This window comes from Odontesthes bonariensis, chromosome 6 (genome assembly GCF_027942865.1).
Source record: "Odontesthes bonariensis isolate fOdoBon6 chromosome 6, fOdoBon6.hap1, whole genome shotgun sequence".
Lineage (NCBI taxonomy): Eukaryota > Metazoa > Chordata > Actinopteri > Atheriniformes > Atherinopsidae > Odontesthes > Odontesthes bonariensis.
Window position 1 is genome coordinate 497,725 of NC_134511.1, and position 27,791 is coordinate 525,515.

At 49.2% G+C, this 27,791-nt stretch overlaps 1 protein-coding gene across 1 annotated transcript; it reads left to right on the forward strand.

Moving 5' to 3' along the window:
- Positions 1-254: 254 nt before the first annotated feature.
- LOC142381762 (FHF complex subunit HOOK-interacting protein 2B-like) lies at positions 255-26,900 on the forward strand. The gene is made up of 18 exons (XM_075466963.1): positions 255-412; positions 10,563-10,641; positions 10,784-10,869; positions 12,107-12,190; positions 12,603-12,707; positions 15,161-15,280; positions 15,349-15,516; positions 16,338-16,630; positions 16,918-16,996; positions 17,093-17,169; positions 19,394-19,547; positions 21,875-22,026; positions 22,111-22,206; positions 22,456-22,546; positions 22,727-22,873; positions 23,768-23,908; positions 23,992-24,092; positions 26,220-26,900. The coding sequence occupies exons 1-18, from the start codon at positions 362-364 to the stop codon at positions 26,356-26,358; spliced, it is 2,163 nt and encodes a 720-aa protein (XP_075323078.1). The 5' UTR covers positions 255-361; the 3' UTR covers positions 26,359-26,900.
- The last annotated feature ends 891 nt before the right edge of the window (positions 26,901-27,791 follow it).

A 27,791-nucleotide genomic window follows, 5' to 3' on the forward strand; every position in this document is an offset into this window, starting at 1 on the left:
CTCTTAATTGTTGTTGTTTTTGTCTTTATTCAGCTATTTACTCATCTGTGAAATCCTACAACATGTAAAAGATCTGGGGAGGGGAGGGTGGATTGTCTTAAAAGGAAAAAAGAAAATTACTTGTATTCCTGTATACACTTCATATTTTTGTCTTGCATTTGATAAATAAAAGTTATAAACTGCTTGGATCAGAGCTCTTATTGTGAAATATTCGGACCAAAGTGAGCGCGTTTCTCGTTTTATTTTGGAAAGGTGAAACCGGAAGCTGGAATCTGGAAGTTGACAGGAGAGTCAGCTGTTTGTGTTGTTCAACATGAGTCAGTAAACCGGGCCGAACCGGGCCGAACCGGGCCAGCAGATCATGGACGCGTTCAACAAGCTCACCAGCATGCTGCTGCACGCGCTGGAGACGGTGAGTCAGCCGCGCGTGCACTTTGCTTCGGTTAGCTTCGGTTAGCTCCGGGAAAACTCGGTTAAAGTTAAAGTTGGGAGCAACAGGCGGTTTCTCTGGCCGCCTGTCTCTGTGAGTTTTAGGGTTAGGAGGCCCAGAAGGTCCGGGCGGCTCAGAGGAACCGGCAGGAAGAACTTATGTTCTGTTAATTTACCGAAAATCAGAGGAAAGGGGAGCTAACTGCTGCTAACTGCTGCTAACTGTTCATACAGGTGTGTTTACCTGGTGGGAGGAATGTCCCCGCTCACATGTACGCGCACATACGTGTCACAGTGTGTAACCTTAGTAACAGTCCCTCTGTTACCTTAGTAAAAGCCACTCTGTTACCTTAGTAAAAGCCACTTTGTTACTTTAGTAACAGCCACTCTGTTACCTTAGTAACAGCCCCTCTTTTACCTTAGTAACAGCCCCTCTTTTACCTTAGTAAAAGCCCCTATTTTACCTTAGTAACAGCCACTCTGTTACCTTAGTAACAGCCCCTCTTTTACCTTAGTAACAGCCCCTATTTTACCTTAGTAACAGCCACTCTGTTACCTTAGTAACAGCCCCTATTTTACCTTAGTAACAGCCACTCTGTTACCTTAGTAACAGCCCCTCTTTTACCTTAGTAACAGCCCCTATTTTACCTTAGTAACAGCCACTCTGTTACCTTAGTAACAGCCCCTCTTTTACCTTAGTAACAGCCCCTATTTTACCTTAGTAACAGCCACTCTGTTACCTTAGTAACAGCCCCTCTTTTACCTTAGTAACAGCCCCTATTTTACCTTAGTAACAGCCACTCTGTTACCTTAGTAACAGCCCCTATTTTACCTTAGTAACAGCCACTCTGTTACCTTAGTAACAGCCCCTCTTTTACCTTAGTAACAGCCCCTATTTTACCTTAGTAACAGCCACTCTGTTACCTTAGTAACAGCCCCTCTTTTACCTTAGTAAAAGCCCCTATTTTACCTTAGTAACAGCCACTCTGTTACCTTAGTAACAGCCCCTATTTTACCTTAGTAACAGCCCCTCTTTTACCTTAGTAACAGCCCCTATTTTACCTTAGTAACAGCCCCTCTTTTACCTTAGTAAAAGCCCCTATTTTACCTTAGTAACAGCCACTCTGTTACCTTAGTAACAGCCCCTCTTTTACCTTAGTAACAGCCCCTATTTTACCTTAGTAACAGCCACTCTGTTACCTTAGTAACAGCCCCTATTTTACCTTAGTAACAGCCACTCTGTTACCTTAGTAACAGCCCCTCTTTTACCTTAGTAACAGCCCCTATTTTACCTTAGTAACAGCCACTCTGTTACCTTAGTAACAGCCCCTCTTTTACCTTAGTAACAGCCCCTATTTTACCTTAGTAACAGCCACTCTGTTACCTTAGTAACAGCCCCTCTTTTACCTTAGTAACAGCCCCTATTTTACCTTAGTAACAGCCACTCTGTTACCTTAGTAAAAGCCACTCTGTTACCTTAGTAACAGCCCCTCTTTTACCTTAGTAACAGCCCCTATTTTACCTTAGTAACAGCCACTCTGTTACCTTAGTAACAGCCCCTATTTTACCTTAGTAACAGCCACTCTGTTACCTTAGTAACAGCCCCTCTTTTACCTTAGTAACAGCCCCTATTTTACCTTAGTAACAGCCACTCTGTTACCTTAGTAACAGCCCCTCTGTTACCTTAGTAACAGCCACTCTGTTACCTTTGTAACAGCCACTCTGTTACTTTAGTAACAGCCACTCTTTTACCTTAGTAACAGTCCCTCTGTTACCTTAGTAACAGCCCCTATTTTACCTTAGTAACAGCCACTCTGTTACCTTAGTAACAGTCCCTCTGTTACCTTAGTAAAAGCCACTCTGTTACCTTAGTAACAGCCCCTCTTTTACCTTAGTAACAGTCCCTCTGTTACCTTAGTAAAAGCCACTTTGTTACTTTAGTAACAGCCACTCTGTTACCTTAGTAACAGCCCCTCTGTTACCTTAGTAACAGCCACTCTGTTACCTTTGTAACAGCCACTCTGTTACTTTAGTAACAGCCACTCTTTTACCTTAGTAACAGTCCCTCTGTTACCTTAATAACAGCCCCTATTTTACCTTAGTAACAGCCACTCTGTTACCTTAGTAACAGTCCCTCTGTTACCTTAGTAAAAGCCACTCTGTTACCTTAGTAACAGCCCCTCTTTTACCTTAGTAACAGTCCCTCTGTTACCTTAGTAAAAGCCACTTTGTTACTTTAGTAACAGCCACTCTTTTACCTTAGTAACAGCCACTCTGTTACCTTAGTAAAAGCCACTCTGTTACCTTAGTAACAGCCCCTCTTTTACCTGAGTAACAGCCACTCTGTTACCTTAGTAACAGCCCCTCTTTTACCTTAGTAACAGTCCCTCTGTTACCTTAGTAAAAGCCACTCTGTTACCTTAGTAACAGCCCCTCTTTTACCTTAGTAACAGCCACTCTTTTACCTTAGTAAAAGCCACTTTGTTACTTTAGTAACAGCCACTCTTTTACCTTAGTAAAAGCCACTCTGTTACCTTAGTAACAGCCCCTCTTTTACCTTAGTAACAGTCCCTCTGTTACCTTAGTAAAAGCCACTATGTTACCTTAGTAACAGCCCCTCTTTTACCTTAGTAACAGCCCCTCTTTTACCTTAGTAAAAGCCACTCTGTTACCTTAGTAACAGCCCCTCTTTTACCTTAGTAACAGTCCCTCTGTTACCTTAGTAAAAGCCACTCTGTTACCTTAGTAACAGCCCCTCTTTTACCTTAGTAACAGCCCCTCTTTTACCTTAGTAACAGCCACTCTTTTACCTTAGTAAAAGCCACTTTGTTACTTTAGTAACAGCCACTCTTTTACCTTAGTAAAAGCCACTCTGTTACCTTAGTAACAGCCCCTCTTTTACCTTAGTAACAGTCCCTCTGTTACCTTAGTAAAAGCCACTATGTTACCTTAGTAACAGCCCCTCTTTTACCTTAGTAACAGCCCCTCTTTTACTTTAGTAAAATCCACTCTGTTACCTTAGTAACAGCCACTCTGTTACCTTAGTAACAGCCCCTCTTTTACCTTAGTAACAGCCACTCTGTTACCTTAGTAACAGCCCCTCTTTTACCTTAGTAACAGCCACTCTGTTACCTTAGTAACAGCCCCTATTTTACCTTAGTAAAAGCCCCTATTTTACCTTAGTAACAGCCACTCTGTTACCTTAGTAACAGCCCCTCTTTTACCTTAGTAACAGCCACTCTGTTACCTTAGTAACAGCCCCTCTGTTACCTTAGTAACAGCCCCTATTTTACCTTAGTAACAGCCCCTCTTTTACCTTAGTAAAAGCCCCTATTTTACCTTAGTAACAGCCACTCTGTTACCTTAGTAACAGCCCCTCTTTTACCTTAGTAACAGCCCCTATTTTACCTTAGTAACAGTCCCTCTGTTACCTTAGTAAAAGCCACTCTGTTACCTTAGTAACAGCCCCTCTTTTACCTTAGTAACAGCCACTCTGTTACCTTAGTAAAAGCCACTCTGTTACCTTAGTAACAGCCCCTCTTTTACCTTAGTAACAGCCACTCTGTTACCTTAGTAACAGCCCCTCTTTTACCTTAGTAACAGCCACTCTGTTACCTTAGTAACAGCCCCTCTTTTACCTTAGTAACAGCCACTCTGTTACCTTAGTAACAGCCCCTCTTTTACCTTAGAAACAGCCCCTCTTTTACCTTAGTAACAGCCCCTCTTTTACCTTAGTAACAGCCACTCTGTTACCTTAGTAACAGCCCCTCTTTTACCTTAGTAACAGCCACTCTTTTACCTTAGTAACAGCCACTCTGTTACCTTAGTAAAAGCCACTCTGTTACCTTAGTAACAGCCCCTCTTTTACCTTAGTAACAGCCCCTCTTTTACCTTAGTAACAGCCACTCTTTTACCTTAGTAACAGCCACTCTGTTACCTTAGTAAAAGCCACTCTGTTACCTTAGTAACAGCCCCTCTTTTACCTTAGTAACAGCCACTCTGTTACCTTAGTAAAAGCCACTCTGTTACCTTAGTAACAGCCCCTCTTTTACCTTAGTAACAGCCACTCTGTTACCTTAGTAACAGCCCCTCTTTTACCTTAGTAACAGCCACTCTGTTACCTTAGTAACAGCCACTCTTTTACCTTAGTAACAGCCACTCTGTTACCTTAGTAAAAGCCACTCTGTTACCTTAGTAAAAGCCACTCTGTTACCTTAGTAAAAGCCACTCTGTTACCTTAGTAAAAGCCACTCTTTTACCTTAGTAACAGCCACTCTGTTACCTTAGTAAAAGCCACTCTGTTACCTTAGTAAAAGCCACTCTGTTACCTTAGTAACAGCCACTCTGTTACCTTAGTAACAGCCCCTCTTTTACCTTAGTAACAGCCACTCTGTTACCTTAGTAACAGCCCCTCTTTTACCTTAGTAAAAGCCACTCTGTTACCTTAGTAACAGTCCCTCTGTCACCTTAGTAACAGCCACTCTGTTACCTTAGTAAAAGCCACTCTGTTACCTTAGTAACAGCCCCTCTTTTACCTTAGTAACAGCCCCTATTTTACCTTAGTAACAGCCCCTCTTTTACCTTAGTAACAGCCACTCTGTTACCTTAGTAACAGCCCCTATTTTACCTTAGTAACAGCCCCTCTTTTACCTTAGTAACAGCCACTCTTTTACCTTAGTAACAGCCACTCTGTTACCTTAGTAACAGCCCCTATTTTACCTTAGTAACAACCACTCTGTTACCTTAGTAACAGCCCCTCTTTTACCTTAGTAACAGCCACTCTGTTACCTTAGTAACAGCCCCTATTTTACCTTAGTAACAGCCCCTCTTTTACCTTAGTAACAGCCACTCTTTTACCTTAGTAACAGCCACTCTGTTACCTTAGTAACAGCCCCTCTTTTACCTTAGTAACAGCCACTCTGTTACCTTAGTAACAGCCCCTCTTTTACCTTAGTAACAGCCACTCTGTTACCTTAGTAACAGCCCCTCTTTTACCTTAGTAACAGCCACTCTGTTACCTTAGTAACAGCCCCTATTTTACCTTAGTAACAGCCCCTATTTTACCTTAGTAACAGCCACTCTGTTACCTTAGTAAAAGCCCCTATTTTACCTTAGTAACAGCCCCTATTTTACCTTAGTAACAGCCACTCTGTTACCTTAGTAAAAGCCCCTATTTTACCTTAGTAACAGCCCCTATTTTACCTTAGTAACAGCCCCTATTTTACCTTAGTAACAGCCACTCTGTTACCTTAGTAAAAGCCCCTCTTTTACCTTAGTAACAGCCACTCTTTTACCTTAGTAACAGCCCCTCTTTTACCTTAGTAACAGCCCCTATTTTACCTTAGTAACAGCCCCTATTTTACCTTAGTAACAGCCCCTCTTTTACCTTAGTAACAGCCACTCTTTTACCTTAGTAACAGCCCCTATTTTACCTTAGTAACAGCCCCTCTTTTACCTTAGTAACAGCCACTCTGTTACCTTAGTAACAGCCCCTATTTTACCTTAGTAACAGCCCCTCTTTTACCTTAGTAACAGCCACTCTTTTACCTTAGTAACAGCCCCTATTTTACCTTAGTAACAGCCCCTCTTTTACCTTAGTAACAGCCACTCTTTTACCTTAGTAACAGCCCCTCTTTTACCTTAGTAACAGCCACTCTTTTACCTTAGTAACAGCCACTCTGTTACCTTAGTAAAAGCCCCTCTTTTACCTGAGTAACAGCCACTCTGTTACCTTAGTAACAGCCCCTATTTTACCTTAGTAACAGCCCCTCTTTTACCTAAGTAACAGCCACTCTTTTACCTTAGTAACAGCCCCTCTTTTACCTTAGTAACAGCCACTCTTTTACCTTAGTAACAGCCACTCTGTTACCTTAGTAACAGCCCCTCTTTTACCTTAGTAACAGCCCCTATTTTACCTTAGTAACAGCCACTCTTTTACCTTAGAAACAGCCCCTCTTTTACCTTAGTAACAGCCCCTATTTTACCTTAGTAACAGCCCCTCTTTTACCTTAGTAACAGCCCCTATTTTACCTTAGTAACAGCCCCTCTTTTACCTTAGTAACAGCCCCTATTTTACCTTAGTAACAGCCACTCTGTTACCTTAGTAACAGCCCCTATTTTACCTTAGTAACAGCCCCTATTTTACCTTAGTAACAGCCCCTCTTTTACCTTAGTAACAGCCACTCTTTTACCTTAGTAACAGCCCCTATTTTACCTTAGTAACAGCCCCTCTTTTACCTTAGTAACAGCCACTCTTTTACCTTAGTAACAGCCCCTCTTTTACCTTAGTAACAGCCACTCTTTTACCTTAGTAACAGCCACTCTGTTACCTTAGTAAAAGCCCCTCTTTTACCTGAGTAACAGCCACTCTGTTACCTTAGTAACAGCCCCTATTTTACCTTAGTAACAGCCCCTCTTTTACCTAAGTAACAGCCACTCTTTTACCTTAGTAACAGCCCCTCTTTTACCTTAGTAACAGCCACTCTTTTACCTTAGTAACAGCCACTCTGTTACCTTAGTAAAAGCCCCTCTTTTACCTGAGTAACAGCCACTCTGTTACCTTAGTAACAGCCCCTATTTTACCTTAGTAACAGCCCCTCTTTTACCTAAGTAACAGCCACTCTTTTACCTTAGTAACAGCCCCTCTTTTACCTTAGTAACAGCCACTCTTTTACCTTAGTAACAGCCACTCTGTTACCTTAGTAACAGCCCCTCTTTTACCTTAGTAACAGCCCCTATTTTACCTTAGTAACAGCCACTCTTTTACCTTAGAAACAGCCCCTCTTTTACCTTAGTAACAGCCCCTATTTTACCTTAGTAACAGCCCCTCTTTTACCTTAGTAACAGCCCCTATTTTACCTTAGTAACAGCCCCTCTTTTACCTTAGTAACAGCCCCTATTTTACCTTAGTAACAGCCACTCTGTTACCTTAGTAACAGCCCCTATTTTACCTTAGTAACAGCCCCTATTTTACCTTAGTAACAGCCCCTCTTTTACCTTAGTAACAGCCACTCTTTTACCTTAGTAACAGCCCCTATTTTACCTTAGTAACAGCCCCTCTTTTACCTTAGTAACAGCCACTCTTTTACCTTAGTAACAGCCCCTCTTTTACCTTAGTAACAGCCACTCTTTTACCTTAGTAACAGCCACTCTGTTACCTTAGTAAAAGCCCCTCTTTTACCTGAGTAACAGCCACTCTGTTACCTTAGTAACAGCCCCTATTTTACCTTAGTAACAGCCCCTCTTTTACCTAAGTAACAGCCACTCTTTTACCTTAGTAACAGCCACTCTTTTACCTAAGTAACAGCCACTCTTTTACCTTAGTAACAGCCACTCTTTTACCTTAGTAACAGCCACTCTTTTACCTTAGTAACAGCCACTCTGTTACCTTAGTAACAGCCCCTCTTTTACCTTAGTAACAGCCACTCTTTTACCTTAGTAACAGCCACTCTTTTACCTTAGAAACAGACCCTCTTTTACCTTAGTAACAGCCCCTCTTTTACCTTAGTAACAGCCACTCTTTTACCTTAGTAACAGCCCCTCTTTTACCTTACCTTTTAGTAAAAGGCAAGGCAATTTATTTGTAGAGCACAATTCGTACACAAGGCAAATCAAAGTGCTTTACAGCTACATAAAATCACAAGAAGGCTATAAAATCATTAAAAAATATAATCATAAAAAGTAATCATTAATTAATTAATTAAAAAGCAAAGAGTGCAGATAAAATACTTTCAGGCGTCATATGCAGAGCTAAATAGAACTGTTTTCAGCCTGGATTTAAACATTGTCAGAGTTGAGGCCTGTCTCACATCTTCTGGAAGGCTGTTCCAGATGTTAGGAGCATCAAACTGAAACGCAGCCTCACCTTGTTTAGTCCTGACTCTGGGCCCCAGCAGGAGACCCCTCCCTGGGGCAGGAGACCCCTCCCTGAGGCAGGAGACCCCTCCCTGAGGCAGGAGACCCCTCCCTGAGGCAGGAGACCCCTCCCTGGGGCAGGAGACCCCTCCCTGAGGCAGGAGACCCCTCCCTGAGGCAGCAGACCCCTCCCTGAGGCAGGAGACCCCTCCCTGGGGCAGCAGACCCCTCCCTGAGGCAGGAGACCCCTCCCTGAGGCAGCAGACCCCTCCCTGGGGCAGCAGACCCCTCCCTGAGGCAGCAGACCCCTCCCTGGGGCAGCAGACCCCTCCCTGAGGCAGGAGACCCCTCCCTGGGGCAGGAGACCCCTCCCTGAGGTTCTCAGAGCCCGAGTTGGTTCATATGGCTCTAACATGTCAGAGATGTACTTTGGCGCTGGACCATGAAGAGACTTGTACACAAGCAGAGCTGTTTTAAAGTCTATTCTCTGAGCGACAGGAAGCCAGTGCAGAGACCTGAGCACTGGACTAATATGGTGGTATTTCCTGGTTCTGGTCAGGACTCGAGCAGCAGCGTTCTGGATGTACTGCAGCTGTCTTATAGCCCGTTTAGAGCCCAGTGAGCAGGCCGTTACAGCAGTCTAACCTGCTGGAGACAAACGCATGGATCAGTCTCTCTAAGTCTGCTTTAGACACTATTCCTTTGATTCTGCCAATGTTTTTTAGATGGTAAAAAGCTGCTGATGTTACAGATTTAATGTGGCTGTTAAAGTTCAGGTCTGAGTCCAATATTACCCCGAGATTTCTAACTTGATAGTTAGGTTTAAGAGAGAGAGTCTCAAGGTGACTGATAACACTTTCTCTTTGTTTCTGTGGGCCACAGACAATGATTTCAGTTTTGTCTGAGTTTAGCTGGAGGAAATAGTTTTGCATCCACACACTGATCTGTTCGATGCAGCGACACATTAGCCGCTTTCGGACAGAGTAGTTATCAGAACTGTCCTACTCGAATTCCGTTCTGATAACTATCCTTCCCCAGCGGAGCTGTTTCACTCTGCATTCGCACACGAGTCGGGACTGATGTGCCGTGCGCAGCCATCTGCGTCAGTGACGCGTTACGTTAGCCGTTTAGCGCCACATTCAACAACAAAACAAAACAAAACCGGTAAAAGTAATGAGAAAAGAAAAAACACCACAAAGATGCTAATATTGAGAGCGGGGAGGCCACTGTGTTCATGGTCTGCATGATGGTGATATTAATCATGGACGATCACATCAGGCGTCTAATATCGAGGCTGGAAGAGCTCACAGAGAGAGTCAGGAGATACTTTTTCATTTCATGAAGGAAGAAAGGAGAGCAGAGCGCTGCAGACAAAGGAGACCAGTGTAAGTTTAACTTATTAAACACCCGCCGGTTCTGTCTGTGTGGTATGAGGAAACATTTCAGCCGTGATAGCATGACATGGGGCGTAGCTACCAACCACCACACACCTCCGTCAGATTCGTTCTATAGAACCATGAAAAGACCCGACCTCGGAGAAGGAGCTGAAATAGTTATAGGAACTAAGGGAGAAAGCCCCGAGTTCTGTATGTCCGAACACGGGAGAAAACGGCCCCGCGGATTAAAAGGTTATTAGAACTGCCAAAGGTTCCTACAGTCCGAAAGCGGCTATTGTATCTACAGGTACCTCTATAAGTACCTCTGTTACCTCACTCAGTGGGTCTGCATTATGAAATTAATTGGATTACAGCTACAGTTGGGTTCTGCTCCTTATGTAAGGGTAATTCTACTTGGATATATGGCGGTGAATGAATGGGATCAGAGGCACAAAGCGTGTCATACCCCGGTATGATAGGTGCCGCTGTACCCATTCCAACTGTTGATTAAGGTTAAGGTGTCTACATGCACTTAATAACTCAGTCTGATTGTGATTTAGGCAATAATCCGATCCAATTCTTAGTCAGATTAAGGTGTCTACATGCACTTAATAACGAAGTCTGATTGTAATTTAGCCAATAATCCGATCCTTTCAGCGCCATGTAACCCCACAGAAACAGCCCCTCTGTAACCTCAGGACAGCCCCTCTCTACCACCACATAGGCAGTGCCTGGTAGGTGGAGTTTTTACCAGATTCTGGCTCAGGGCAGTGAGAGTGGCCTACATGCCCACCTGAATATTTGACTGACTGTTTGACTCGGGGAACCAGCTTCTCTTTTTAAGCGCAGCAGGAAGAAGCTGATTGGCTGATGACTCACCTGTGTTCTGTCTGTGTGTCTCAGAGGGAGCCCACCATCCACCTCCTTGAGTCCTTCATCGATCACTGGAAATCTGTAACTAATTACTACATCCAGACCACAGGTGAGCACCTCCATTCTGCAGGAGAGGGCTGGTTGTTACCTGCTGCACCTGGTCAGGAGCTCACCTGTGTGTGTGTGTCTGTGTGTGTGTGTGTGTGTGTGTGTGTGTGTGTGTGTGTGTGTGTGTGTGTGTGTGTCTGCAGACGACAGCCGTCCTGTCAGACAGACGGACATCCCGTGGCATCTCAGACAGATGTTGGACATCTTGCTGTACGAGGACAAACAACAGGTGACTCACCTTGATGGGACTCCCCTTGATGGGACTCCCCTTTATTGGACTCACCTTGATGGGACTCCCCTTGATGGGACTCCCCTTTATTGGACTCACCTTGATGGGACTCCCCTTGATGGGACTCACCTTGATGGGACTCCCCTTGATGGGACTCCCCTTGATGGGACTCCCCTTGATGGGACTCACCTTGATGGGACTCCCCTTGGTGTGACTCCCCTTGATGGGACTCATTTTGATGGGACTCACTTTGATGGGACTCACCTTGGTGGGACTCACCTTGGTGGGACTCACCTTGATGGGACTCCCCTTGATGTGACTGCCCTTGATGGGACTCACCTTGATGGGACTCCCCTTGAAGGGACTCCCCTTGATGGGACTCCCCTTGATGGGACTCACCTTGGTGGGACTCACCTTGATGGGACTCCCCTTGATGTGACTGCCCTTGATGGGACTCACCTTGATGGGACTCACCTTGATGGGACTCCCCTTGATGTGACTGCCCTTGATGGGACTCACCTTGATGGGACTCCCCTTGAAGGGACTCCCCTTGAAGGGACTCCCCTTGATAGGACTCACCTTGATGGGACTCACCTTGGTGTGACTCACCATGGTGTGACTCACCTTGATGGGACTCCCCTTGATGGGACTCACCTTGAAGGGACTCACCTTGAAGGGACTCACCTTGATGGGACTCACCTTGATGGGACTCACCTTGAAGGGACTCACCTTGAAGGGACTCACCTTGATGGGACTCACCTTGATGGGACTCACCTTGGTGGGACTCACCTTGATGGGACTCACCTTGGTGGGACTCACCTTGATGGGACTCAACTTGATGGTACTCCCCTTGATGGGACTCCCCTTGATGGGACTCCCCTTGATGGGACTCACCTTGATGGGACTCAACTTGATGGGACTCCCCTTGATGGGACTCCCCTTGATGGGACTCACCTTGGTGTGACTCCCCTTGATGGGACTCACCTTGGTGTGACTCCCCTTGATGGGACTCACCTTGACGTGACTCACCTTGACGGGACTCACCTTGGTGGGACTCACCTTGATGGGACTCCCCTTGATGGGACTCCCCTTGATGGGACTCCCCTTTATGGGACTCACGTTGGTGTGACTCCCCTTGATGGGACTCACCTTGGTGTGACTCACCTTGATGGGACTGACCTTGATGGGACTCCCAGGTAAATCGGTGTGACAGCGGACTAATGATTGACTGTTTCAGGCTGTGGAGGACACGGGACCCTGTCTGGAGTACCTGCTGCAACACAAGCTGCTGGAGACTTTGTGCACGTTGGGGAAGGCTCAGGTAAGGATCACCAGGACTCACTGATCACTCTGTTTGATCAGAAGGGCTCTGCACAGAATCATTTACTGAGGTCCTGGATCAGATCTGGATCAGCTCTGGATCAGATCTGGATCACATCTGGATCACATCTGGATCAGATCTGGAGCAGATCTGGATCACATCTGGATCAAATCTGGAGCAGATCTGGATCAGATCTGGATCACATCTGGAGCAGATCTGGAGCAGATCTGGCACCATCTGCATCCGCCTGGTGGTTCTGACTGGATGACCCGCTCTATCACCATATCATATTTTTCCATTTGTACATAATTGATTCCTTGACTGGACTCCTCCCCTCAGGTCAGCATGGTCACATGACACCAAAGCTCCGTCTCATTAGGACCTTTAAAGCACATCTTATTCTCTTCCTCAGTATCCTCCTGGGATGTGCCAGCAGGTTCTCCTCTTCTTCTCCAAGCTGCTGGATCAGATGCAGAAGCCTCTGCTGCAGCTGGTCAGCGTCTACAGACCCGTGCAGGTAAACTCTCAGGTGTTCACTGAGCCTCAGGTGTTCACAGGGCCTCAGGTGTTCACTGAGCCTCAGGTGTTCACTGGGCCTCAGGTGTTCACTGAGCCTCAGGTGTTCACAGGGCCTCAGGTGTTCACTGAGCCTCAGGTGTTCACCGGGCCTCAGGTGTTCACCGAGACTCAGGTGTTCACAGGGCCTCAGGTGTTCACAGGGCCTCAGGTGTTCACTGAGCCTCAGGTGTTCACCGGGCCTCAGGTGTTCACTGAGCCTCAGGTGTTCACCGGGCCTCAGGTGTTCACCGGGCCTCAGGTGTTCACCGGGCCTCAGGTGTTCACTGAGCCTCAGGTGTTCACCGGGCCTCAGGTGTGAGACGGACAGGTGAGACGGACAGGTGAGTCCCATCAAGGGGAATCCTATCAGGTGAGACAAAGACAGGTGAGACGGACAGGTGAGACGGACAGGTGAGCAGACAGGTGAGACAGACAGGTGAGACGGACAGGTGAGACAGACAAGACGGACAGGTGAGACAGACAGGTGAGACAGAGAGGTGAGACGGACAGGTGAGACGGACAGGTGAGCAGACAGGTGAGACGGACAGGTGAGATGGACAGGTGAGCAGACAGGTGAGACAGACAGGTGAGACGGACAGGTGAGACGGACAGGTGAGACAGACAGGTGAGCAGACAGGTGAGACGGACAGGTGAGACAGACAGGTGAGACAGACAGGTGAGACGGACAGGTGAGACGGACAGGTAAGCAGACAGGTGAGACAGACAGGTGAGACGGACAGGTGAGACAGACAGGTGAGACGGACAGGTGAGACAGAGACAGGTGAGACGGACAGGTAGACGAGACGGACAGGTGAGACAGACAGATGAGACGGACAGGTGAGACAGACAGGTGAGACGGACAGGTGAGACCCACAGGTGAGAGACAGACAGGTGAGACAGACAGGTGAGACAGACAGGTGAGACGGACAGGTGAGACAGACAGGTGAGACAGAGAGGTGAGATGGACAGGTGAGACGGACAGGTGAGACAGACAGGTGAGACAGACGAGACGGACAGGTGAGACAGACAGGTGAGATGGACAGGTGAGACAGAGACAGGTGAGACAGAGACAGGTGAGACGGACAGGTGAGACGGACAGGTGAGACAGACAGGTGAGATGGACAGGTGAGACAGAGACAGGTGAGACAGAGACAGGTGAGACGGACAGGTGAGACGGACAGGTGAGACAGACAGGTGAGACAGACGAGACGGACAGGTGAGACGGACAGGTGAGACAGACAGGTGAGCAGACAGGTGAGACGGACAGGTGAGACAGAGACAGGTGAGACAGAGACAGGTGAGACAGAGACAGGTGAGACGGACAGGTGAGACGGACAGGTGAGACGGACAGGTGAGACAGACGATACGGACAGGTGAGACGGACAGGTGAGACAGACAGGTGAGACAGACGATACGGACAGGTGAGCAAACAGGTGAGACGGACAGGTGAGACGGACAGGTGAGACAGGCAGGTGAGACAGGCAGGTGAGACACAGACAGGTGAGACGGACAGGTGAGACGGACAGGTGAGACAGACAGGTGAGACGGACAGGTGAGACACAGACAGGTGAGACAGACAGGTGAGACGGACAGGTGAGACAGACAGGTGAGATGGACAGGTGAGCAGACAGGTGAGCAGACAGGTGAGACACAGACAGGTGAGACACAGACAGGTGAGACGGACAGGTGAGACAGGCAGGTGAGACACAGACAGGTGAGACAGACAGGTGAGATGGACAGGTGAGCAGACAGGTGAGACACAGACAGGTGAGACACAGACAGGTGAGACGGACAGGTGAGACGGACAGGTGAGACAGGCAGGTGAGACACAGACAGGTGAGACACAGACAGGTGAGACGGACAGGTGAGACAGACAGGTGAGACAGACAGGTGAGACACAGACAGGTGAGACACAGACAGGTGAGACAGACAGGTGAGACGGACAGGTGAGATGGACAGGTGAGCAGACAGGTGAGACGGACAGGTGAGCAGACAGGTGAGATGGACAGGTAAGACGGACAGGTGAGACGGACAGGTGAGCAGACAGGTGAGACGGACAGGTGAGATGGACAGGTGAGACAGACAGGTGAGCAGACAGGTGAGACACAGACAGGTGAGACAGACAGGTGAGACAGACAGGTGAGACAGATAGGTGAGACACAGACAGGTGACACAGACAGGTGAGACAGACAGGTGAGACAGATAGGTGAGACACAGACAGGTGAGACACAGACAGGTGAGACAGACAGGTGAGACACAGACAGGTGAGACAGACAGGTGAGACAGACAGGTGAGACACAGACAGGTGAGACAGACAGGTGAGACACAGACAGGTGAGACAGACAGGTGAGACAGACAGGTGAGACAGACAGGTGAGACAGACTGTGTAACGTCACCTGTTCTCTGCCTCAGAAACTGATTCGTCTCTGTGCACTTCCTGGTTCCACCACTGAGAAGGAGGAAGCTGGGTTCTTATTGGTCGTCTGCTCCAGAGTCAACCAGGATCCGCACGTGCTCAGATACGTATTAGAGGTGAGCAGCCACCAATGGTGAGCCTCGTCTGTGATGAGGTCATCCTCTGACATCATCTGTGCTTCCAGCTCATGGAGCAGCTGACGGCTTCCAGCCAGTCACAACACAGCACGCAGACCAGCAGCCAATCAGATCCTTCTTCTTCCAGCTCTGTCCAATCAGATCCACCTACCTCCAGCCCCGTCCAATCAGAAAGCGGCCTGCTGTGGGCTCTTCTGCAGCTCACTAGGAGCCAGGTCAGTTGGCGAGTTAACTTTAACTAAACGGGTCTGACTGATGTCACTGATCAAGAGCTAACGGCTAAACGCTTCCTGTTAGCCACATGAGGTAACGGCTAAACGCTTCCTGTTAGCCACATGAGCTAACGGCTAAACACTTCCTGTTAGCCACATGAGCTAAAGGCTAAACTGTTCCTGTTAGCTTCATGAGCTAACGGCTAAACGCTTCCTGTTAGCCACATGAGGTAACGGCTAAACGCTTCCTGTTAGCCACATGAGCTAACGGCTAAACACTTCCTGTTAGCCACATGAGCTAAAGGCTAAACTGTTCCTGTTAGCTTCATGAGCTAACGGCTAAACGCTTCCTGTTAGCCGCATGAGCTAACGGCTAAACGCTTCCTGTTAGCTTCATGAGCTAACGGCTAAACGCTTCCTGTTAGCCACATGAGCTAACGGCTAAACGCTTCCTGTTAGCTTTATGAGCTAACGGCTAAACGCTTCCTGTTAGCTATATGAGCTAACGGCTAAACGCTTCCTGTTAGCCACATGAGCTAACGGCTAAACGCTTCCTGTTAGCTTCATGAGCTAAAGACTAAACGCTTCCTGTTAGCTTTATGAGCTAACGGCTAAACGCTTCCTGTTAGCTGCTGAATTCAGGGATAATTCAGATGAAATACGTCTTTTATCTGGAGTGTTATGTCCGTCTTGCTCAAGTCTCAAGCAGCCACAGAGACATAATGGAGATCAATAAGAAAGTTTATTTACAAGTTGTATGAGATATGTGCTGTCAGCTGTGATATGAGCTGTGATGTCATCACGATGTCATCGTGTTTCCTCAGAGGCGCTCGGTGAGTCTGAAGGCCCATGACGGCCTTCTGCTGCTGTGTGCTGCTCAGTGTGGGGGGCCTCCACCTAGTGGGGAGGCTCCACCCAGTGGGGGGGCTCCACCCAGTGGGGAGGCTCCGCCCAGTGGGGAGGCTCCACCCAGTGAGCTCCACCCGGGGGAGCTGCTGATGGCCCACACCCAGCTGGGGGAGCTGCTGGCCGGGCGGCTGCGGGAGCTGTACTCCCTGCTGGAGGCGGAGGACCCAGATCCCGCGGCGCTGCAGAGCCGGCCGCACGCGCCCTGGAGGTACGCGCTTACACGCACACCCTGTTAGCTGCATGAGCTAACGGCCAAACACTTCCTGTTAGCTGCTTGAGCTAACGGCCAAACACTTCCTGTTAGCTGCGTGAGCTAACGGCCAAACACTTCCTGTTAGCTATGTGAGCTAACGGCCAAACACTTCCTGTTAGCTGTTTGAGCTAACGGCCAAACACTTCCTGTTAGCTGTGTGAGCTAACGGCCAAACACTTCCTGTTAGCTGTGTGAGCTAACGGCCAAACACTTTCTGTTAGCTGTGTCCTCTGTGATCACAGGTCAGAGTCTCCAGATCACATGACCGACTTCTTCACCTGGTTTGACTTCCTGGATCAGCTAACGAGGGACGCTCCGCAGGTATGCACACCTGCTGGTGATCAGGTGATCAGCAGCTGGCAGGGGTCACATGACCTGACTGTGTGTGTGTGTGTGTGTGTGTGTGTGTGCGCGCAGGTGTTGGCACTGAAGGTGTCTCAGTGTGTCCACCAGGTGTGGCTGGTGGAGACTCTTCATCCTCAGCTGCTGCACAGGTAAGTTCTTCCTCATCTTCATCACCTGCCCGCTGATGTTTAAGATACAGTTGTTACAGCATGTTAGCACTGCTGGATGTTAGCGCAGCTGGATGTTAGTGTTAGCATAGCTTGATGTTAGCACAGCTGGATGTTAGTGTTAGCATAGCCGGATGTTAGCACAGCTGGGTGTTAGCGCAGCTGGATGTTAGTGTTAGCACAACTGGATTTTAGCACAGCTGGATGTTAGCGCAGCTGGATGTTAGAGCAGCTGGATGTTAGTGTTAGCATAGCTGGATGTTAAAACAGCTGGATGTTAGTGTTAGCACAGCTGGATGTTATTGTTAGCATAGCTGGATGTTAGCGCAGCTGGATGTTAGTGTTAGCATAGCTGGATGTTAAAACAGCTGGATGTTAGCGCAGCTGGATGTTAGTGTTAGCATAGCTGGATGTAAAAATAGCTGGATGTTAGTGTTAGCATAGCTGGATGTTAAATCAGCTGGATGTTAGTGTTAGCATAGCTGGATGTTAGTGCAGCTGGATGTTAGTGTTAGCACAGCTGGATGTTAGTGCAGCTGGATGTTAGTGTTAACACAGCTGGATGTTAGTGTTAGCATAGCTGGATGTTAGCGCAGCTGGGTGATAGTGTTAGCACAGCTGGATGTTAGTGCAGCTGGATGTTAATGTTAGCACAGCTGGATGTTAGCACCGCTGGATGTTAGTGCAGCTGGATGTTAGTGTTAACACAGCTGGATGTTAGTGTTAGCATAGCTGGATGTTAGCGCAGCTGGGTGATAGTGTTAGCACAGCTGGATGTTAGTGCAGCTGGATGTTAATGTTAGCACAGCTGGATGTTAGTGGAGCTGGGTGTTAGTGTTAGCATAGCTGGATGTTAGCACAGCTGGATGTTAGTGTTAGCACAGCTGGATGTTAGTGTTAGCACAGCTGGATGTTAGTGTTAGCTCAGCTGGATGTTAGTGTTAGCATAGCTGGATGTTAGCACAGTTAGATGTTGGCATAGCTGGATGTTAGCACAGCTGGATGTTATCAGAGCTGGTTGTTAGCACAGCTGGATGTTAAAGCAGCTGGATGTTAAAGCAGCTGGATGTTAGTGTTAGCACAGCTGGATGTTAGCGCAGCTGGATGTTAATGTTAGCACAGCTGGATGTTAGCACAGCTGGATGTTAGTGCAGCTGGATGTTAGTGCAGCTGGGTGTTAGTGTTAGCATAGCTGGATGTTAGCACAGCTGGATGTTAAAACAGCTGGATGTTATTGTTAGCACAGCTGGATGTTAGTGTTAGCACAGCTGGATGTTAGTGTTAGCTCAGCTGGATGTTAGTGTTAGCATAGCTGGATGTTAGCACAGCTAGATGTTGGCATAGCTGGATGTTAGCACAGCTGGATGTTATCAGAGCTGGTTGTTAGCACAGCTGGATGTTAAAGCAGCTGGATGTTAAAGCAGCTGGATGTTAGTGTTAGCACAGCTGGATGTTAGCGCAGCCGGATGTTAGCACAGCTGGATTTTAGAGTCAGGATGTTTGCGCAGATGGATGTTAGCTCAGCTGGATGTTAGCCCAGATGGATGTTAGCACAGATGGATGTTAGCCCAGCTGGATGTTAGCGCAGCTGGATGTTAGCACAGCTGGATGTTAGCACAGCTGGATGTTATCAGAGCTGGTTGTTAGCGCAGCTGGATGTTAAAGCAGCTGGATGTTAGTGTTAGCACAGCTGGATGTTTGCACAGCCGGATGTTAGCACAGCTTGATGTTAGCACAGCTGGATTTTAGAGTCAGGATGTTAGCGCAGATGGATGTTAGAGTCAGGATGTTAGCACAGCTGGATGTTAGCACAGCTGGATGTTAGCTCAGCTGGATGTTAGAATAGATGGATGTTAGCGCAGCTGGATGTTAGCACAGCTGGATGTTAGCACAGCTGGATGTTAGCACAGCTGGATGCTAACACAGCTGGATGCTAACACAGCTGGATGTGTGTGTGAGCAGGTAATTGATTACAGAGTCTGTGTGTGATCAGGTTATTGATTACAGAGTCTGTGTGTGATCAGGTTATTGATTACGGAGTCTGTGTGATCAGGTTATTGATTACAGAGTGTGTGTGATCAGGTAGTTGATTACAGAGTCTGTGTGTGATCAGGTTATCTATTACAGAGTCTGTGTGTGATCAGGTTATCTATTACAGAGTCTGTGTGTGATCAGGTTATTGATTATGGAGTCTGTGTGTGAGCAGCTGTGAGCAGGTGGTCCTGGTCTCCACCTCGGTCCTCTGTGCCAGCCTCAGACTGCTCCGGTCCTCGGCTCTTCTGGACCAGCTGGTCCGCTTCCTGCTGAGGACGCCGTCTCTGACGCAGCTGCTGCGGCTCTGCGACCACATCTCCGACCAGGTGAGAGCAGAAAGCCCCGCCCACACCACACCTGCAGATGGCCCCGCCCACACCACACCTGCAGATGGCCCCGCCCACACCACACCTGCAGATGGCCCCGCCCCCACCACACCTGCAGATGGCCCCGCCCACACATCTGCAGATGGCCCCGCCCACACCACACCTGCAGATGGCCCTGCCCACACCACACCTGCAGATGGCCCCGCCCACACCACACCTGCAGATAGCCCCGCCCACACCACAACTGCAGATGGCCCCGCCCACACCACACCTGCAGATGGCCCCGCCCACACCTCACCTGCAGATAACCCCGCCCACACACCTGCAGATGGCCCCGCCCACACACCTGCAGATGGCCCCGCCCACACACCTGCAGATGGCCCCGCCCACACCACAACTGCAGATGGCCCCGCCCACACCACACCTGCAGATGGCCCCGCCCACACCTCACCTGCAGATAACCCCGCCCACACACCTGCAGATAGCCCCGCCCACACACCTGCAGATGGCCCCGCCCACACACCTGCAGATGGCCCCGCCCACACACCTGCAGATGGCCCCGCCCACACCACACCTGCAGATGGCCCCGCCCACACCACACCTGCAGATGGCCCCGCCCACACCACACCTGCAGATGGCCCCGCCCACACACCTGCAGATGGCTCCGTCCACACCACACCTGCAGATAGCCCCTCCCACACTACACCTGCAGATGGCCCCGCCCACACACCTGCAGATGGCTCCGTCCACACCACACCTGCAGATAGCCCCTCCCACACTACACCTGCAGATGGCCCCGCCCACACCACACCTGCAGATGGCCCCGCCCACACACCTGCAGATGGCTCCGTCCACACCACACCTGCAGATAGCCCCTCCCACACTACACCTGCAGATGGCCCCGCCCACACACCTGCAGATGGCCCCGCCCACACACCTGCAGATGGCCCCGCCCACACCACACCTGCAGATGGCCCCGCCCACACCACACCTGCAGATGGCCCCGCCCACACCACACCTGCAGATGGCCCCGCCCACACACCTGCAGATGGCCCCGCCCACACACCTGCAGATAGCCCCGCCCACACCTCACCTGCAGATAACCCCGCCCACACACCTGCAGATGGCCCTGCCCACACACCTGCAGATGGCCCCGCCCACACACCTGCAGATGGCCCTGCCCACACACCTGCAGATAGCCCCGCCCACACACCTGCAGATGGCCCCACACCACACCTGCAGATGGCCCCGCCCACACTACACCTGCAGATGGCCCCGCCCACACCACACCTGCAGATGGCCCCGCCCACACCACACCTGCAGATGGCCCCGCCCACACCACACCTGCAGATGGCCCCACACCACACCTGCAGATGGCCCCGCCCACACTACACCTGCAGATGGCCCCGCCCACACTACACCTGCAGATGGCCCCGCCCACACACCTGCAGATGGCCCCGCCCACACACCTGCAGATGGCCCTGCCCACACACCTGCAGATGGCCCCGCCCACACACCTGCAGATGGCCCTGCCCACACACCTGCAGATGGCCCCGCCCACACACCTGCAGATGGCCCCGCCCACACACCTGCAGATGGCCCTGCCCACACACCTGCAGATGGCCCCGCCCACACACCTGCAGATGGCCCTGCCCACACACCTGCAGATGGCCCCGCCCACACACCTGCAGATAGCCCCGCCCACACCACACCTGCAGATGGCCCCGCCCACACACCTGCAGATGGCCCCGTCCACACCACACCTGCAGATAGCCCCGCCCACAACACACCTGCAGATAGCCCCGCCCACTCCACACTTGCAGATAGCCCCGCCCACACACCTGCAGATGGCCCCGTCCACACCACACCTGCAGATAGCCCCGCCCACACCACACCTGCAGATAGCCCCGCCCACTCCACACCTGCAGATAGCCCCGCCCACTCCACACCTGCAGATTGCCCCGCCCACACACCTGCAGATGGCCCCGCCCACACCACACCTGCAGATGGCCCCGCCCACACCACACCTGCAGATAGCCCCGCCCACTCCACACCTGCAGATGGCCCCGCCCACACCACACCTGCAGATGGCCCCGCCCACACCACACCTGCAGATGGCCCCGCCCACACAACTGCAGATGGCCCTGCCCACACACCTGCAGATGGCCCCGCCCACACAACTGCAGATGGCCCCGCCCACACACCTGCAGATAGCCCCGCCCCCATCACACCTGCAGATAGCCCCGCCCACACCACACCTGCAGATAGCCCCGCCCCCATCACACCTGCAAACATGCATTAGTGATGGAACTCCCGTCTGTCCTCAGATCAGCGTGGCGTCTCTGTCTCTGCTGGACGAGCTGCTACAGAAGCCTCACAGGGACATCCTGGACGTCCTGGTGTTGGACTTCCTGCAGGGCCGCAGCTACCTGTGTCCCCAGGCTGCGGGCCAGGAGGACCGGCCCCCCGAGGGCAGCGAGTAGGTGCAGCAGATGCAGCAGGTGACCCCCTGGGGCTCAGACAGGTAAAGGTGATGAACTGACGGGTGTCCTCTGCCCACCAGAGACCTGGAGGAGGACCCCTTCTTCTCCGACAGCCTCTCAGACCTCCCCCCCCCTCCTGCTGCTGGGCTGGGATCAGCTGCAGACGTCGTCAACAGGTAACCTAGGTAACAGGTAACCGCTTCACCAATCAGAGGGAAGCTTGAGTTTTTGTTTTCCGTACAGGAGAACAACCACAAGTCCACATTTTTCACAATATCCTTCCCGTATTCAACAAACTATTGTGCCCACATTCTGTATTATAACCTTTCTTTCCTTTATGTACTTCAACCTGCCCGAACACTTTTAATATCTGGCAAAAATAAAAAAATAATCATGTATGTGTGTGTGTGTGTGCACGTGCACAGCTTCCTGTGTCTGGTTCCGGTTCAGGTCCGGTCGGCCCAGCTGCTGCAGCAGGGAGGCTACGAGTCGTACGTGCACGACGCGCACAACCTGGTCAGTCACACACACACTCAGACATTTGCTGGTGGTGGTTACCGTGGTTACTAGGGTTCTGCTGGTTACTTCCTGGTCTGGTGTGGCCTCTCCACCAATCAGGGGGGGGGGCCTGCTGCCCTAAAATAAATGTTTCCTGGGTTCACTGACTCACCTGTATGCCTCCTTCTCCTTGGTCAGGTGACTCGGGGGCGGGCCCTGTCTCTGTCCTGGGATTGGCCGCAGACTCCTCCCCCTCCTGCCGTCCGCTCAGGTGAGGAGGCCGACTTCTTCGAAGGCCCCCTGCTGAGAGTTCTGTTTGACCGCCTGGGACGCATCCTGGAACAGGTAAACACACACCTGTGTGCTCACCTGTGTACTCACCTGTGTACTCACCTGTGTGCTCACCTGTGTGCTCACCTGTGTGCTCACCTGTGTACTCACCTGTGTGCTCACCTGTGTGCTCACCTGTGTGCTAACCTGTGTGCTCACCTGTGTGCTCACCTGTGTACTCACCTGTGTGCTCACCTATGTACTCACCTGTGTGCTAACCTGTGTACTCACCTGTGTGCTCACCTGTGTGCTCACCTGTGTGCTCACCTGTGTGCTCACCTGTATACTCACCTGTGTACTCACCTGTGTGCTCATCTGTGTGCTCACCTGTGTGCTCACCTGTGTACCCACCTTTGTACTCACCTGTGTACCCACCTGTGTGCTCACCTGTGTACCCACCTGTGTGCTCACCTGTGTACTCACCTGTGTGCTCGCCTGTGTACTCACCTGTGTGCTCACCTGTGTACTCACCTGTGTGCTCGCCTGTGTACTCACCTGTGTGCTCACCTGTGTGCTCACCTGTGTACTCACCTGTGTACTCACCTGTGTGCTCACCTGTGTACTCACCTGTGTGCTCACCTGTGTGCTCACCTGTGTGCTCACCTGTGTACTCAACTGTGTGCTCAGCTGTGTGCTCACCTGTGTGCTCACCTGTGTACTCACCTGTGTACTCAACTGTGTGCTCAGCTGTGTGCTCACCTGTGTACTCACCTGTGTACTCAGCTGTGTGCTCATCTGTGTACTCACCTGTGTACTCACCTGTGTGCTCACCTGTGTACTCACCTGTGTGCTCAGCTGTGTGCTCAGCTGTGTGCTCACCTGTGTGCTCACCTGTGTGCTCACCTGTGTACTCACCTGTGTACTCACCTGTGTACTCAGCTGTGTGCTCACCTGTGTACTCACCTGCAGCCGTACGAGCTGAACCTGCAGCTGACGGCGGTGCTGTCCCGCCTGGCGGCCTTCAGCCACCCGCTGCTGCAGGAGTACCTGCTGAACCCGTACATCCACCTGTCCCACGGCTCCAGGTCTCTGTTCAGCGTCCTCATCAGGGTGAGATTTCTGTCTGTGACCTCTGTGACCTCTGTGACCTCTGACCCCTGGCCTCACCTGTCTGCTCACCTGTCTGTCTCCAGGTGATGGGGCAGCTGATGCAGAGGATCCAGCATGTGTCCAACCTGTCCGAGCAGCTGCTGAACGCCAGGAGAGACCTGCTGGGCCTCAGCCACGCCGCGGGGTAACCGTCTGCCCCCCCACTTCTGTTTCAGCTCAGTTAGAAAGCACCAAATCACTACTAATGTCACCTCAGCTCACTTCAGAGATTCAGTCTGATTCAACACAATTAGAGTCCCATTCACTGCAGCAGAACTATGGACTGAAGGCTCTGCCTCCCAAACTGGAGCTGGTTCCTGATCTTAGATTCTATTCTGAATTTAACAGGGAGCTAAAACTGACATCTCTAAAAGTGAAATTTGTTTTGTAACTTCCTGTTCTGTCCCGTGCTGTAATAGGCTGTGTTCGAAACCGCATACTACATATTACATACTACATACAACATACTTCCATACTGCATACTGCATACTACATACTGCATACTGCATACTACATACTGCATACTACATACTGCATACTGCATACTACATACTGCATACTACATACTTCCATACTGCATACTACATACTGCATACTACATACTACATACTGCATACTACATACTACATACTGCATACTACATACTGCATACTACATACTTCCATACTGCATACTGCATACTACATACTACATACTGCATACTGCATACTACATACTGCATACTACATACTTCCATACTGCATACTACATACTACATACTGCATACTACATACTACATACTGCATACTACATACTGCATACTACATACTTCCATACTACATACTTCCATACTACATACTGCATACTACATACTTCCATACTGCATACTACATACTACATACTACATATTACATACTACATACTGCATACTACATACTACATACTGCATACTACATACTGCATACTACATACTGCATACTACATACTTCCATACTGCATACTGCATACTACATACTACATACTACATACTACATACTGCATACTACATACTGCATACTACATACTGCATACTACATACTACATACTACATATTACATACTACATACTGCATACTACATACTACATACTGCATACTACATACTGCATACTACATACTGCATACTACATACTTCCATACTGCATACTGCATACTGCATACTACATACTACATACTACATACTGCATACTACATACTGCATACTACATACTGCATACTACATACTGCATACTGCATACTTCCATACTGCATACTACATACTGCATACTACATACTGCATACTGCATACTACATACTACATACTACATACTGCATACTACATACTACATACTGCATACTGCATACTACATACTTCCATACTGCATACTACATACTGCATACTACATACTGCATACTACATACTTACATACTACATACTACATACTGCATACTACATACTGCATACTGCATACTACATACTTCCATACTACATACTACATACTACATACTACATACTGCATACTACATACTGCATACTGCATACTACATACTACATACTACATACTGCATACTACATACTACATACTGCATACTACATACTTCCATACTGCATACTACATACTACATACTGCATACTGCATACTCATCAATCAGACAGTATGCAGAGCGTTTACCCACAATGCATTTGGCTCCTGCCCGAGCCGAAATCAGCCGGCCTGAAGCTGATTTCTTAAGCTCTAAACTCTGTAAACTTTAGCAACATTTGAAACATTTTCAGGTGAGAAAGTAGTCGTTTAGATCCCCAACGTGTTGAAAACCTGACAAAATACCGGCTGTTTACCATTTTGTTCCCACGAATTCGGCGCTACTAAAGCTAGCCGCAGTGAGCTAACGCACTTCCTGTTATTTTCACAAAATAAAATACCCGTTGCCTTTTATCATAGGGAAAGCCATTACCATACAATTGGTGCTTTTGTTTTGAAAACAGGAAGTGAACCTACCCTCGTTGTAGCTAGCTTGAAACTGCCGTTTTGACAGGAAATGATGATCGGCGACGTCACGTTACGTTGCATCTTGGGTAGTTTGAGTATGAGTAGTAACCTCATGATGCATACCCAACATTTAGGAGAATCTAGTGTGCATCCGGGAACTTAAAGTTAAAGTTAGTAGGAGTAGTGGGAGAAGTAGGCGGTTTCGAACACAGCCATAATTACTGTAATGACTTGATGATGTCACAGTCAGGTGACCTAACTTCTCTTCCTGTGGGCGTGTCCTCAGGCTGGAGCACCTGACGCTGCTCCGAGCCGTCATCGTCCTCGAGGAGTTCTGCAAGGAGCTCGCTGCCATCGCCTTCGTCAAGATGCCGACGGACCCGGACCTCCCCGGATCAGATCTGAGTCCTCTAGATCAGGACTAACTCACCTGGAACTCACCTGAACCGGTGCCCTCCGCACCAACGGTTCCCATGGTTACAGGTTCCCATGGTTACAGGTTCCATGTGTTCCACCTGGACTCTTCAACATCCGGTTCTGGTTTCTGTGGAATATTGGATCAGAAACGTTTCCTGCTTTTCCAGCAGAACCAACAGGTCCACAGAAGGTGGACGCTTCCCAGGCCCCGCCCACAGGCCCCGCCCACAGGCCCCGCCCACAGGCCCCGCCCACAGCCCCATGATGTGGTTTGTGAGGTTGCGTGGCGCCACTCGTTTTGCGCCACTTTTACTGTGAACGTTTATTTATTTAAATGTGTGAAATCTTTTTGCCTTGAGGCAGAAGTTTGTGGACGTTGGGTTCAGACGGCACCAGAACCAGAACCAGAACCAGCAGGCGGCCCGTTTGGATCCTGGTTAATCTGCAGGAGGAGCAGCCGATGAACCGTCCGCAAACTCCTGTGTGCTTGTTTATGTTTACTGTGTCAACAACGTAAACAATAAAAAAAACAAATATTTTTCTGATTTTATTCCAACTCTGAACGTGTTGTTTGCTCGCTGCTCTCTGATTGGCTGTCGACGATCAATGAGTGAAAGGGTCGGCAGGTGAGCAGGAAGGTGAATAAACACGTGTTTCAGAGTGGCGCCGCCCTGCTGGTTCGGATACGGAGCTGTTGTGATGCGTAACCGGGGCAACGGGGAGGTTGTTAGCATGTGGGAGCAGCTAGTGTTGTGTGGATGCACGACTTAAACAGACAGCCAATAACCTCTATCACAGGAGAAAACAGCAGACACAAAACAAACTTTTAATTCACTTATTTCTAAGTGTTTTATTAAACAAGAATCTTTCTTCGAGGCAAGACAATTTTATTTGGAGAGCACAGTTCGTACACAAGGCAACTCAAAGTGCTTTAGAGCTACATTAAAATCACAAGAAGGCAATAAAATCATTAAATAAACATTAATAATTCAATTAAAAGCAAAGAGTTGTCACGCCCACGGGACTTATGTTTTAAGTTTTAGGTTACGTTTTGGTTTTCAGTCCATGTTTAGTTTTTAGTTTTGCCATGTTTTAGTTTCCCTTCACTCAGGTAATTACATTACATTTTAATATATATATATTATAATATATATAATAATTAGTTCATTCCCCTCACCTGTCTGTCATGGTCACCAGCTGAAGCTGTCTCCAATCACTCCCAGACACCTGTTTAGTTTCCAGTCTCCCGTCCTTTCGTCGGATCTTTTCGTTACCTTGTTCCCTGTGCTACCCATGTTCTTCGTAACCAGCCTGAAGCGAAGTATTTATTTATCCTTTATTCCTTTTGTTTGTTTTTCTCACGTTTTTGAATCCGGCTCAGCTGCGCTTTTTGTTTCAACTTTATTATTTTTATTTTTGTGAAATAAACCAAGTTTTCTTT